Raw genomic sequence first — 13,241 nt, 5'->3', positions numbered from 1 at the left:
AGAGCACTTTCCAAATTCTGTCCCTGTGTGTCCAGCCCTGCCAGGGGCACAGGGTTTCATGGGGATCCCATTGTGGCTGGTGGCACAGGGTGCCAGGTTCACTCCATTGCTCTTCTCTGGTGAGGCAGGACTGGTGTCACTGCCTTTGAGAGGGCTGGAGGAGGTTTCTGGTGGGGCATTTCATCTTGCAAGCTCCTGGGGCAGCTGTGGCCACGTTTGAGGCCTGTGACTGCTGGTGCAGAGACATCTTGACCCTCCCTCTCCCACCTGGGAAACACGAGTGCCATGGAAATGATGTTGGGTGTTGCCCCAGCCCCTGCTTGGGTGCTGCTGGGTTTGGCACTGTGGGTAGCATTTCCCTGGACAGGGACCATTCCCTGCTTTGGGGACCCAGCTGTGGCAGGCAGGGTCATGTTGTCCTGGCACAGTTCCCTCTTAGCAAAGTCTGGGCAAAGCCTGACTTGTGTCACGGATAGAGGGTTGGACACAGGCTCTGGAAAGTCCCTGTGTCTGTATCCCTGCCCACTTCTTACAGCAGGAGTTTGTTCCAGGCTCAGACGGGTGCAGGCAGGAGAGATGGCTCCTGTGGGCAGAGCACATGCGGCCACAGGTTCCTCTTTTGCTTCTGAGGAGCAGGGGAAAAGCTGCTGAAATAGTTCTTGTGTTGGTGTCCCCTTCTCCAGCCTCATCTTGCCCCATTTGCCAAGGCCCACAGTGTCCCTCAGAGGTGTCACACCACTGCTCGTGTCCCCATGTCCCAGCTGGCCTGGGGTTGTGGTCAGGCTGGAGCAGCAGGGAGGTGCCAGTGCTGATCCCTGTGGGATGTGGGGCAGATATGTGGGAAGGCAGGTGGCTCAGCTGCATGACCCTGCCCCGCATCCCCTCTGGCCTGGGAGAGGTCTGGTGCTTTCTGGGGGTGCAGAGTCAGGTCCCCCTACGGGACCTGGTGATGCTGCTGCCCTGCAAGGTCACTTCTCGCTGGTGGCAATCCCCATGGTCCGGCTCTGCCGGGATCCAAGGAAGGGATCCAAGGGGCCGCAGCAGGCGGGATGGTGCTCTCGCATTGCCGGGCGAGTGGCCTGGTAGGGTGCAGGGGATCCCTCCCGGTGCTGGACACGCCAGGCTGTGCCAGCGCTGGGGAAGGCGGCTGCTCTGCGCGCCCCAGCCTTGACCACACTCCGGCGGCGGAGCAGCCCCACCTCCAGCGCCAAGAGAGATGCATTTCCTGTAGCGAGCAGGGCGGAGCTGGGGCCGGCTGGGGCTCGGAGCGCCGGGCAGCGGCCCCTCCACCGCCGGCGGCCCCCCGGGGCCGAGCGGAGGCCGGCGGACGGCCGGGCTGGCGCTCGGGTCGCGCCGCTGCTGAGCCCGGAGGTGCCGCTGCCGCCGCTCGGAGGTGGCCGAGCAGCCGCCCCGGGAGCGGCCGGGACGCCGCGGACGAAGGCCGTAGCTCGGGGCAGGCGGGAGCACCGGGGAATCCCATAATGGTTCCTTTCATCCCGCGGTGGTGGCCGGCGTCCAGAGCTGAGTCAGACTGGGACAGCTCAGCCGTGTGAGCCCCTTTGCCCGGAGCCTTGTGGGGTCCCCTCTGCTCCCCCGCTGCCCGCCCGGCCATGGAGGAGGAAGAGGAGGCCATAGGGTACCTGGATAAAGTGCTGGAGGATGAAGATGACTCTGAGCCAGGAACTCCCACCAGCCCTGGGTCTCCGTTTTCGGCCGGAGAGAAGGTGGGCGGCGGGGGCACTCTGCTCCCGTGCTGGGCAGAGGGTGGGGGGACAAGGGGCATCTTGCTGGTGCTGGTGATGCCCAGGTGACAGGGCAGCTCCTGGGTCGATGTGGCGGGTGCTGGTGGAGGGCAGAGCTGAGGGGCAGCAGGAGCATCACTGCAGCCCCACCACGCCCCCAGGACTGCCTGTGGCCGGGGCACAGGGCAGGGCTGTGCCAGGGATCGGGTGCAAAGGCCTCAGAGTGGGGTGACCTCCCAGTCATCCTCCTAGGGGGAAGTAGGGCCATGTATGCTGCTGGAGGGGCTGAGTGGCTCAGCTGGATGCTCCGGAAGGGGCTGGTTAACGCTGTGCCCCACCACACGGCCACCAGCAGTGCCTAAACAGTCCCAAACCCTGGAGCTGGGGTGACCCCTGTGCTGGCAGGTGCAGCCCAGCACCCTTCTCATGCCCACCCTGCCAGGGGTGCCTGGGTGCTGGAGGAGGGCTCTGCCCCTGCTCTCCCTGGGGTCTCCTGCACGGGGCAGCCACAGGACCCCGATTAAGGGTTGCTCCTCTGGGTCGTGGGGGTCCAGTTGGCGTCGTCCTCGTGGGGAGCTGTGGGCCCCAGGCGTGGGTGGGCCCCTTATCTCCTGAGCTCCTGCGCAGGGCCCAGGCTGGGGGAAGCAGGAAGAGCCCGTGACTAATCTGTGGCAACGAGCCCACGAACTCCCAGTGAATAAAAGTGGCCGCCCTGTGCACCCTCCTGCTGCACCAGTCGTTGCTGCCCAGCCTTAATGGTGCAGCCTGGGCACCCTGATTGGCATAGCAGCCCCCAGGGCCAGCTGATGGACACTAAGAGTGGGACAGGGAGGTGCTGCTCCACAGCCATGCCCACCTCGGGGCTGTGCCCCTCAGGTGTTTGCAGCTGTCACCTCTCCTGGCACAACGGCCAGGGCTGGTGTGGGCAGAGGTGAGGCAGGACCAATGTCCCCCCCAGACCATTCTGAATGGCTGATGGCCCAGAGTGACTGATGCCCCCATGGCTGTGCTTGGCTCCTGTCTGGGTGGCAAAAGCCTGGTCCCCAAGTGTGATTTTTAAGGGGGGGAGGCTAAAGCACGACAGGATGGTCCAGGGGCTGGGGCACCCATGTCTGGACACTGGGAGAGCCTCGCTGAGGGTCACAGAGCCCCCCAGCCCAGCCAATTCCCTGCCATGAGAGTCATGCCACCATGGCATCAGTGCTGCAGCAGACCTGGGTGCTGGGAACTGCCCCGGTGCCACCAGGCAGTGACTGCTGGGGTGGCACTTTCCTGGGAAAACCTCAGCCGAGGGAAAGGGTGGTGCCGGATCACGTGGCAGCACCATCCACGCCAAGCATGATTTCACTGGGCGTCTCTGGACTCTGCCCTGGGAGAGTCCTGCCATGCTGTGCGCCATCCTGGAGCGCTGCCAGCCGTGCCGGGCTCCTAGCCAGCCAGGAGCAGGGAGGGGAGAGAAGCCAGCACAGCTCGTGTCTTCCCAGCTGGCTCCAGCTGGGCTCTGCTGCCCCTCGGGCACATGCCTGGGCCTTCCACAGAGCTTTCCCAGCACTGGCAGGGACATGTGCCCACATGGGGATGCCAGGGGTGGGCTGGTGGAATGGGGTGTCTGTCTCTTCCTGTGCCACTTGCTGGCTCAGCCAGGCTCCTTGCTGTGTTCCATAGGGCGAGCGAGAGGCTGGCAAAGGCCTGGAGATGCGGAAGCTGGTGCTCTCGGGTTTCCTGGCCAGTGAGGAGATCTACATCAACCAGCTGGAGGCCCTCCTGTTGGTGAGCACAGCCCCCAGACTGGACAGCCCCTCCAGAGATGGTCCCCAGCAGGTGTGGGTGGATGGATGGATGGAGTAATTTCTTCCAGGACAGCTTTCCCCAGGCAGGTCTGGCCTGGGTGCTGCCTGGGTGGGGGCAAAGCTTCAGGAGCCACACTGGCGCCAGCCTTGCTGGCCTGGCTGCCCCATCTTGCCTTCTCTGCTGCCCATTGGGGAGGTATTTAGAGCCCTGCTTCCTCTTGTGGACTCGCTGACCTTCATGGCCGAGACACGGCTGCACAATGTGGGGTCACCACCACGGGGAAGTCTGCGGGGATGCACAAGCCCAGAGTGCCCCTTGGTGCAGCTGCTGACTGGGACCTGTCCTGGGCAGCCCTTGCTGCTGACTCAGATCCTCCTCGTCCCCAGTGTTCCCCTCCCAGCCCTCATCTCAAATGCTCTCCCTTCTCCTTTGGCAGCCCATGAAGCCACTGAAGGCCACGGCCACCACGTCGCAGCCTGTCCTCACCCTGCAGCAGATCGAGACGATTTTCTACAAGATCCAGGACATCTATGAGATCCACAAGGAGTTCTATGACAGCCTGTGCCCAAAGGTGCAGCAGTGGGACAGCAACGTCACTATGGGCCACCTCTTCCAGAAGCTGGTATGCACCTTCCTCAGGTCTTGCTCCAGTTGGAAGAGAAGGAGGGCCGGGTCCTGCTGCTGCTTTGGATGTACAGTGGGAGCATGGGCTGTGCCCGTGGGTGCTGTGGCCATGCTGGGGAGAGGAGGAGGAGAGGGTGGGTTGAAGGGCACTAGAAAGCGGCTGTAGCTTCAGCTTCTACTCTCTAGGCACTTGTTATCTCTCTGTTGGATTTTGGAGCTTTGTGGGGGCACAGGACTGGACAGGAGCCCCACCGTCCTGCCCTGGGCAAGAGCTTTCCCTGCAGAGCCAAATGTGTGGCTGCCCAGATGGCTGTGGTGTGGCAGTGTCCTGCCAGGAGGGGACAACTCTGGACAGAGTGCCCTCAGGGGCTGCCAGGCTCCTTGTGCTGCAGGGGGGCTTCAGCATCCTGCTGGGTGCCCGGCTAACCCCCGCTCCCCGCAGGCCAGCCAGCTGGGCGTCTACAAGGCCTTTGTGGATAACTACAAAATCGCCCTGGAGACGGCAGAGAAGTGCAGCCAGAGCAACTACCAGTTCCAGAAAATCTCAGAGGTAAGCTGGGATAGGGCTGTGCCAGTGGGACAAGGGTGTTCCCCAGGCTGTCCCAGCACAGGGCAGAGAATGCTGTCCCTGTGGCTGAGCTGGACTGCGACTGCCCTGTGGAGATGCTCTCCCTGCCCTGGGGACTCCCAGTGACTGTCCCCAAGGGCTGAGCCATTGGTGGCTCTGCTGGGGGCTTGTGATCTCTGGGCGTTGCAGGAGTTTGTCCCTCACCTTGTGCAAGCTCAGGTTGGGCTCAGCCCTCGCTGTCACCGTGTTAGGGGTGCCAGGGCAGCCTGCACCAGCTCGCCCTATCCAGTGACCGTGGGTGCTGGGCACCTGTGGCTGATCTCCTGTCTCCTGCTGGCTGCAGCTCCATGCCTGGCTCCCCTATAGAAACAGAGACCTCCGTGGCGGCAACGGCTCCCTGCTCTTTCCAGCCCCTCCACAGCAGAGCTGTTCATCTCAGTGGGATCACCACCACATCCCAACTGCTGGGCACAGCCAGAGCTGCTCCCAGCCAGGACACATCCTGTACAGCCCACACCTCCACCCAGCACCCACATGTGGCCCCCAGCGTGGCCAGGCTGGGGCCGGGGGGAGATAGCAGAGTTGGGGGGACCCTGTGATCTTGAGCAATGACCTTCCCCCCACCCCCAGCCCCCCGCGGGCTGCACTGATGGCCCTTTCCTTCCCTAGGAGCTGAAGGTGAAGGGCCCCAAGGACTCGAAGGAGAGCCACACGTCCGTCACCATGGAGGGTACGGCGGGCGCGGGGAGGGGGACGCAGCCTTTTGTCTGCCCGCGGGACCGGCGGGGATGAATGACCGAGCAGGAATTACCGAGCGGGAATTACCGAGCGGGAATTACCGAGCGGCTCCCGCGAGCGGAGCCCTTTGTGTGCCCGAGTGCGGAGCCGGCGAGAAGGGCGGAGGGGGTGGGGGTTGTCGCAGCTCTTTAGGATGCTGTGGGCGTGCAGCAGCCCCCCACCCCCTGCCCACCCCTCCTCCCCGCCCGCCGGCCGTGCCCAGAGCCGTGCGGAGGGGCCGATGCTGTGTCGCAGCCGGGCTGAGCTGCTGCGGGGCGGCAGCGATGGCTGCGCGGAGACGGGGCTGCCATGGAAATCCTCGTCATTGTCCGGCTCTGCTGTAACTGCACCTATGGTGAGGCGAGGGGGGCGGCTCCGAATTGGGGGTGCCGGTGGGGAGCGATGCTGCGGGGATGCTGGCCCGGGGCTGGCTGTGCTTGCCCGGGGCGGGGGGCTGGAGGCTGCGTCGTGCTCTGCAGCCTGAAGTTGGGAACGTCTTTGTTCCAGGCTGGATTGAATCATCTTGGCTCCGGCACACGCGGCCACGCGCTCGCCGTGCCCGCCGGGCAGGGGCTCGTGCCGGCAGCGGGATAGAGGAGCTTGGATGGGCGGGGGGATCCTGGGCTGGGGGGATCCCCCCTGCCTGAGCTGTGCCGTGCGGATGGGGATAGGGAGGGGTCCCCATTTGCCTGCCGGAGGCTGTGACCGTCGTGGGGCTGGAACGTCCATCTCTCCGTGGCTGGGAGGAGAAGCACCGGGCATCCCTGCCTGCTGCTGCCCCTGTCTGGGTCCCAGGCTGGCGGGACTGTGTCGGCTCCTCCACTGAGCCGGGACAGCCCCTGCCAGTGCCCCCCAGTGCTCTGAGTGTGCCTGTAGCGATGGCAGCACGAGGGTCCATCCTACCCGTGGGTGTAGGGTGGTGGAAAGATGGGGACGCCCTGCCTGTCCCCCTCTATCCCAGAGCAGGATTCTCGCTGGCTGTTGCAGGGAGTGGGGCTCTGGCTTTGCCCGCTGGCACAGAGTTGTGGGGGATGCAGCCTCTGTTTAGGGTCCAGGTTGGCATCCTCACCTCCTGAGCAGAGACCCCCAGTTCACCAGGATGGGGGTCCCTCTCTCAGGACTGGGCATCACAAGGCAGCACCCTCTGGTGTAAAGGGGGTGGGAGCCCCCCACAACTCAGTGCAGGGTGAGGAGGTGGCAGCTTTTCTTCCTCTCCCACGGCCCGAAACTTGGCCCCTCTTGGCACTGGCAGTTTGGGGAAGTGCTCCAAAGTGAAGGGAAAACCCAGAGGCATTGGCCTGCTGGAACCAGCCCAAGGAAACGCACCAGTGGCCAGGCATGGGGAGCAGCACTGTGAGTGGGCTCTGTGCTTTTGCCTGCCCAAAGAGTCAGGTAGGAGAAGGAGGGTCTGGCTGCTTCCAGTGAAATGTGCCTCTGAAGAGCCTCCAGGGCTGGTTTCCTGCTGGGAGGTTGCATGGCAGGAGAAAGGGGGTGTCTGTGCCCCATGTTTGAGGCAGCTCTGCTGCCCTGCCCTAGATGGAGCCTCACATGCAGTCATGGGGGGCTGTGGGGAGGGGACACAGGGCAGTGGCATTGGGATGATGCCTTGGCCCAGGCATTCTCTGTAGATGGGGGTTTTGCTGCTGCTGAAGCAGCCTGGGTTCCCCTGGCACCCAGGGCTGGCTGGGGTGGTGGATACAGGGTGTCCCATGGGGTGGCAGAGCAGGGACAGGACCCACTGCCGACCCAAAAGGGAAACTGAAAAAGCTGCTGTGGGTGACGAGCAGCTCTTCCGCTCCACAGCCACCGCCGGTGTTGGGGCACTGCGCACGGGGGGGTCCTTTGCCACGGGGGGTGGGGGATGTGCTGGCACAGTTGTGGTGGGACATCCCATCCAGCAGCCAGGGTGGAGCGGTGTCACCGTGGCTGTCACCACACACCAGCCTGGCCGTGCTTCCCCGTGCCCCCAGCGCAGCAGGGAGCGGGGCTGTGGCACTGGTGGCTCACCACTGCCCCAGGCAGTGACATGATGGTCCAGCTGCTGCTGGCTCTCTGCAGAATGGATCCCAGATGCTCACCCAGGGCTCTGTGCAGACCAGGGTGGGAGAGGGGCCAGGGCTCCAGAAGGGGTGGCTGCTGACACCTTCTCTCTCCCCTCAGCACTGCTGTATAAACCCATCGACCGGGTGACGCGGAGCACCCTCGTCCTGCACGTGAGTGTGACACCAGTCCTGGGGTAGGGGGGTGGTGGGAGGCTCTGTCTCTGTTGCTCCGGGGGATCTGCAGCCATGGGGAGTGCTGATGGGGGTTCGCCAGGGTGGGTGCTCTCCAGCTGCTCACCTGTGCCTGTCCCCTTCCAGGACCTCCTCAAGCACACCCCATCCGACCACCCCGACTACCCACTGCTCCAGGACGCCCTCCGCATCTCGCAGAACTTCCTGTCCAGCATCAATGAGGACATCGATCCCCGGAGGACAGCGGTCACCACCCCCAAAGGCGAGGTGAGCCAGTGTGGGGGGGAAGTGGCAGGGCACAGGGTGAGGGCTGAGCCCTCTGCCAGCCCCTGGCTGGTGTCTCCACCCTGAGGAGCTCCATGGTGCTTGGCCAGGAGATGGAGGGGTTCCTCTAAACCCCCAGAGCAGTTCTGGGTGCAATGTTAGGGCTCTACCTGGTCCTTGCTGCTTGCTGGCGCCCTGTTGACTCAAAATAGCACCCAGAGGACACGGACCTTCCCATACTCCTGGTGGCTGAGCCACAGAGAGAGACAGGAGCACCCACTCGCACAGTTGGTTGCCCTTTGCTCCCTGCCCGCTCTCAGAGCAGCCCCACTGCCCCACAGACCCGGCAGCTCGTCAAGGATGGCTTCTTGGTGGAGCTGTCGGAGGGCTCGCGGAAGCTGCGGCACGTCTTCCTCTTCACCGACGTGCTGCTCTGTGCCAAGCTGAAGAAGACGGCGGTGGGGTAAGGAGGGTGCTGGGCACAGGGGGAATGTGTCACAATCCTCTGTCCCCCAGTGGGCTGGAGGATGTGCCAGGGAGGGGGTCAGGCATCAGTCAGTATCCGTGCCCTGTCCACAGGAAGCAGCAGCAGTACGACTGCAAGTGGTACGTGCCCCTGGCCGACCTGGTGTTCCCCTCTCCGGAGGAGTCGGAGCACTGCCCGCAGGTCCACGTCATCCCTGACCACGAGCTGGAGGACATGAAGATGAAGATCTCAGCCATCAAGAGCGAGGTGCAGAAAGAGGTGAGAGCAGGGTGTGGGAGCTGCTGCTGGGGTGGGTGCCTTTCTTGGGGTCGGGGATGGCACATGGGGACCAGGGGCACCTGTGAAAGCTCCTCTCTGCTCCCTGTCTGCAGAAAGCCAACAAGGGCCAGAGCCGGGCCATCGAGCGCCTCAAGAAGAAGATGTTTGAGAACGAATTCTGGCTGCTCCTCAACTCGCCCGCCATCCCCTTCCGCATCCACAACCGCAACGGGAAGGTGAGGAGGGTGGGCTGGGGGCCGGGCTCAGCCCTGCCTGCACACAGACTGACAGATCCTCCTCTCCCTTACAGAGCTACCTCTTCCTGCTGTCCTCTGACTACGAGCGGTCCGAGTGGAGGGAGGCCATCCAGAAACTTCAGAAAAAGGGTAAGTTTGGGGCTGCTGAGGCCCTCATGGCATTCCTGGCTCCACCAGGGGCCACAGGGAGGTCCCACAGGATCCCAGCCTGCTGCTTGCCAGTTCCCATGGCCAATGCTGGCTGCATCCCTCTGAAGCTCCTCTCCTGTCCTCTCACAGACCTCCAGGCCTTTGTCCTGAGCTCAGTGGAGCTCCAGGTGCTCACAGGATCCTGCTTCAAGCTACGCACTGTCCACAACATCCCGGTCACCAGCAACAAGGATGGTGAGTATCCACTGGGTCCCTGCTGGAGACCGTGCTGTGCAGGGGACAGTTTCCCACCAGGTGGCACTGCTGGAGCAGCGTCGGGTTCCCAGGCAGAGCCATCCCAGCTGCAGCACGAGGCTGCTTTTGGGGTCTCTCCAGAACCCCAGTGGGCTGGGCAGGACCAGAGCATCCCCAGGGTGAGACCCAGCCAGCACTACTGGGAACCTCCCCCAGGGCTGTCCGGCAGCAGGAGAGCTTGGGATGCCAGCAGGGAATACAGAACTTAGGGACAGCCCTCAAGGGGGTTGGGGACATTTGGATGTCACTGCAGGTACCCAGTACTTCCTGTGGCCAAGGCTGCCTTGGGGACAGCCCTGGGGCACGCGAGGTGTCAGCCGAGCCCTGACACAGCCTCTGCTCTCCCATCATAGATGATGAGTCCCCCGGGCTCTACGGGTTCCTGCACGTCATCGTCCACTCTGCCAAGGGCTTCAAGCAGTCTGCCAGTAAGTGTGGGTGCCCCCCCTGCTCCGAGGGGCCGGTGTGATCGGAAGAGTTGGGGTCCAGCACGTGGCCCCGCTCTGTGGTCCCCGGGGAGCTGGTGGGGATGTTCCTCAGGTGCTGAGCAGTGTCTGCTCCCCCAGACCTTTACTGCACGCTGGAGGTGGACTCCTTCGGCTACTTTGTCAGCAAAGCCAAGACCAGGGTTTTCCGGGACACCACGGAGCCGCAGTGGAACGAGGTGAGGGAGGGTGGGATGCAGGCAGGGGATTGCACTCCCCATTTCCCTTCAACCCCAATTTTGGAGCTGCTCTGGGGTGCTGGGGTTGAGCCACCCTCACTCTGCACCCCAGGAGTTTGAGATCGAGCTGGAGGGCTCCCAATCCCTGCGCATCCTCTGCTACGAGAAGTGCTACGACAAGACCAAACTCAACAAGGACAACAACGAAATTGTGGACAAGATCATGGGCAAGGGGCAGATCCAGGTATGTGCTGGGGCTTTGGGGCATTTTCTCAGCCAGCAGTGAACCTCTTGAGGCCAGGTACCTGAGCTGGGAGGGATGCTCTGGAGTTATGCCTGGGATGAGAGAGTTATGCCTGGCAGCATGGACAGGCAGCTCTGCTTTTGGGAACGGGGTACAGGGATCGCGGGGTTGAAGGCAGTGAGATTGGTGGGCATCAGGGATGTGGATGATGGTCCTGGGGCGCAGTGGCTGCAGGAGGAGGTTGAACAAAATGAGAAGGGATCCTACAGAGGTGGCAAAACCAGACCTGCCCCCCAAGATGTGCATCCAGTCCCAGCTGGGCTGGAAGTGTTTCTGTTCCACTGCCTCCTGTGCTGCGGCCCTGGGGGGCTGTGGAGAGGGGGTTGGCAGCTGCCCCAGGGAGGGCTTTGAGCGTGCAGCCCCCCATCCCTCCCCTGTCCCCCTCTGCCACCATCTGCCTTCCCTGTGCCTCCATCAGCTGCTGTTATAGCAACGGGGGTTTCCAGGGCAACGACTGAGCTGCTTCTGATTGGTGGTTGCCAGGCAGGAAAGGATGGAGGCCTGGGCTGCCCTGAGATGCTCCCAGGTGAGCAGGTCTGGGAGGATGGAGTGAGGGGCAGGCAACCCCCAGACCCCTCATTCTCCCAGCACCCACCTTGGCCAGGCTGCAGGGACGCCCAGGGCAGCAGAGGATGGTTTGGGGTGGGGGTGCCCCTGTGTTTTCGTGGTGGGGACCCCCAGGCTGGCTGCCTTCCCAGCTGTGCTGGGGACAGTGTCAAGCCTGGGACGCAGCCCTCAACTCCAGGCCACTTCAAAGGGCCCAGTGTGGCTGCCTGCTCCGTGGGAAAGCAACTGAGGGCAGGTCCCAGGGGAGTGGGGAGCAGCATGGAAACTCTGCTGGGAAGGGGATGCTGTGGGGGACAGCACCAGCAGGGTGGGAGATGGGGGCTTGGCTTCACCAGCGGCTTGTTCTTACCTGAAATCACCCATCTCTTGCCCTCCCTCCAGGAAACAAGTGCTGTGGGGGTGGCACTGGGCCAAGCAGGAGGGCCGGGGCAGGGAAGGGGCTCGATGTCCCGCGGGGATCAGTCCAGCTGCGCTCTCGGAAATAGCCTGGATCAACAAACATGAGTCATGCTGGGAGATGCGGGGGTCGGGACAGGGACAGCACAGCTCGTACCCGCTGTGCAAAAGTTGTGGGGGAAGGAAGGGAGAGAAGGCCCTGGGGCTGCTTGTCCCGAGGAGGGCCTGGCTGGACGGAGCAGTCTCAGGGTTGAGGCCGTCATGCCCTCACCAAAAGCCACAGTTTGGTCTCTGCCCCAGGGGTGGAGTGGGTGGCAGGGCAGGAAAGCTACGAGCAGAATGGGCAGCACTACTCGTGGGTCTGTGGGCTGTGGCCAAGCCCCAGTGCTGCCCCCCTGCCCTCTCCCTGAGCAGTTCAGGCAGAGGTGCTGTCCTGGGTGGTCCTTACTTTGCCTGGTCTCTGGGCTCATCATGAGCTGCTGCTGGTTCCAGATACCAGCACTGGCATCAGGAGCTTGGCAAAGGTCCGTGGTGTTTTGGGGGCTGCCAGGATGGCCACACCCCCCAGCAGCCAGCCCTGTGCCCACTGCCCAGCTCTAATCTGGCCACGCAGGCACATGAGTTGGTCACAAAAGCAGCTTATCAGCACCACGGACTGGTGGGAGTGGGTCAGTGTGTGAGGGGGTTGCTACAGCCCCTCTGTGTGGGCAGTGGGGGCCTCCCAAGGCTGCAGAGATGCCATGGGTGGGAGTCACGTCCTGCCAGCACAGAGGACATGGCTGGGTCCATGGAGTGTCTGGAGTTGGCACCAACCTTCTCTCAAGCATCCTGGCAATGAGCCCTGAGGGGTCTGCAGCGTGGTGAGCCTTGGACCCCTACCCTGAGGCTTGTCCCTGTGGCTGGTGGAGGGTGGGCACCCTGTGCTGTGCCACTGCCTGTAGAGTGGAAAGGTGTGACTCCTGGTTGGCATTAACCCTGTTTAGTTGTTGTTAACCCCGTTTTGTTTGGGGTTCTAAGGTTGGAACCTTAGAAAGGTGCTGTGGTTGAGGTAGAGCTGCTGTGGGGGGCTTGTGTGCCCTGCACTGCAGGGCTCAGCCTTGCTCTGAGCTGTCCCAGTTGCTCCCAGCAGCTGAGCTGTGTCTGGTGGTGCTGGCAGGGGTGTGTGGTGCTGTGGCAGGGTGGCAGACGGATGTTGGGGTGGGCAAAGCAGGCTGTGAGTGCTTGTGCCCATATTGCAGAGGAGAGAGGCTGGGGCGTGTGAGGAGGTGGGCGGTGGGTGCATGAAGGGAGGGTCTCAGGGTGATGGGGCAGCGCTTTTCTCAGCCCATTTGATGCACAGAGGGATGTGGCTGTTGGAGCAGAGTCTGTGTTGTCATGGGCACGGTGCCTGCTGTACCCTCAGGGAATTGCTGCCTGTCCGTCTGCCTGTCGCTGGCAGAGGCTCTGGAGGGGGAGATTTGTGGTGTTGGGGCTCCCCAGACCTACAGGGATCCACGGGGTGACCCATATGGACTCCTGGGGCTGCTGAGGGATGAACTGGGGGGCAGTGCGAGTCCCCCCCAAGCCTGCATCTCCCCATGTTCCTGCCTATCAGGAGAAGCAGCAGGCAGGGACTCTTCAGGGCTTCCATCCCCCTGCCCCCCAGCAGTGGGGCTGACAAGGGCCAGGGTACTCTGAGGGGCCATGCTGGGTCCCCTGTCCCTAGGCCTAACAGGACACCCCAAAAGTCCCATCCCTGTGCCACTTACTGGGAGCAGGAGAGCCAGCCTGGCTCCTTCTCGGAGCCGGGAATGCTGCAGCCACCAGCGGCGATGCCTCCGGGGCCGCGACTGCCGCTGGCGCTGCGAAGCGGATAACAGGGAAG

At 63.3% G+C, this 13,241-nt stretch overlaps 1 protein-coding gene and 1 long non-coding RNA gene across 4 annotated transcripts in view; one reads left to right on the top strand and one right to left on the bottom strand.

Annotated features, from left to right (window-relative positions):
- ABR (ABR, RhoGEF and GTPase activating protein) overlaps positions 1-13,241 on the top strand; it is a 39,349-nt gene that overhangs the window by 15,451 nt on the left and 10,657 nt on the right. For 2 of the 3 annotated variants that reach the window (XM_027690921.1, XM_027690922.1), the window contains exons 3-16: positions 3,408-3,512; positions 3,970-4,155; positions 4,600-4,707; positions 5,395-5,455; positions 7,663-7,715; positions 7,863-8,003; positions 8,342-8,463; positions 8,580-8,745; positions 8,859-8,981; positions 9,056-9,131; positions 9,282-9,386; positions 9,800-9,874; positions 10,013-10,110; positions 10,223-10,354. In XM_027690921.1, the coding sequence (XP_027546722.1) occupies positions 3,408-3,512; positions 3,970-4,155; positions 4,600-4,707; positions 5,395-5,455; positions 7,663-7,715; positions 7,863-8,003; positions 8,342-8,463; positions 8,580-8,745; positions 8,859-8,981; positions 9,056-9,131; positions 9,282-9,386; positions 9,800-9,874; positions 10,013-10,110; positions 10,223-10,354 (1,551 nt within the window). Of the gene's footprint in view, positions 1-1,457; positions 1,725-3,407; positions 3,513-3,969; positions 4,156-4,599; positions 4,708-5,394; positions 5,456-7,662; positions 7,716-7,862; positions 8,004-8,341; positions 8,464-8,579; positions 8,746-8,858; positions 8,982-9,055; positions 9,132-9,281; positions 9,387-9,799; positions 9,875-10,012; positions 10,111-10,222; positions 10,355-13,241 lie in introns of those variants that run through there. The other variant, XM_027690923.1, reaches the window with a different exon arrangement.
- LOC113971230 lies at positions 4,150-13,238 on the bottom strand. The gene is made up of 4 exons (XR_003535479.1): positions 13,126-13,238; positions 11,331-11,467; positions 4,930-5,085; positions 4,150-4,269 (listed from the first exon to the last, which is right to left on the bottom strand). It is a non-coding gene; the product is annotated as an uncharacterized LOC113971230 (long non-coding RNA).

The sequence above is a fragment of the Neopelma chrysocephalum genome, unplaced genomic scaffold (genome assembly GCF_003984885.1).
Source record: "Neopelma chrysocephalum unplaced genomic scaffold, ASM398488v2 Primary Assembly neopelma1_82, whole genome shotgun sequence".
Taxonomy (NCBI): Eukaryota; Metazoa; Chordata; class Aves; order Passeriformes; family Pipridae; genus Neopelma; species Neopelma chrysocephalum.
The sequence above is the reverse complement of the archived record's forward strand: the minus strand, read 5'-3'. Positions and strand labels throughout refer to the sequence as shown.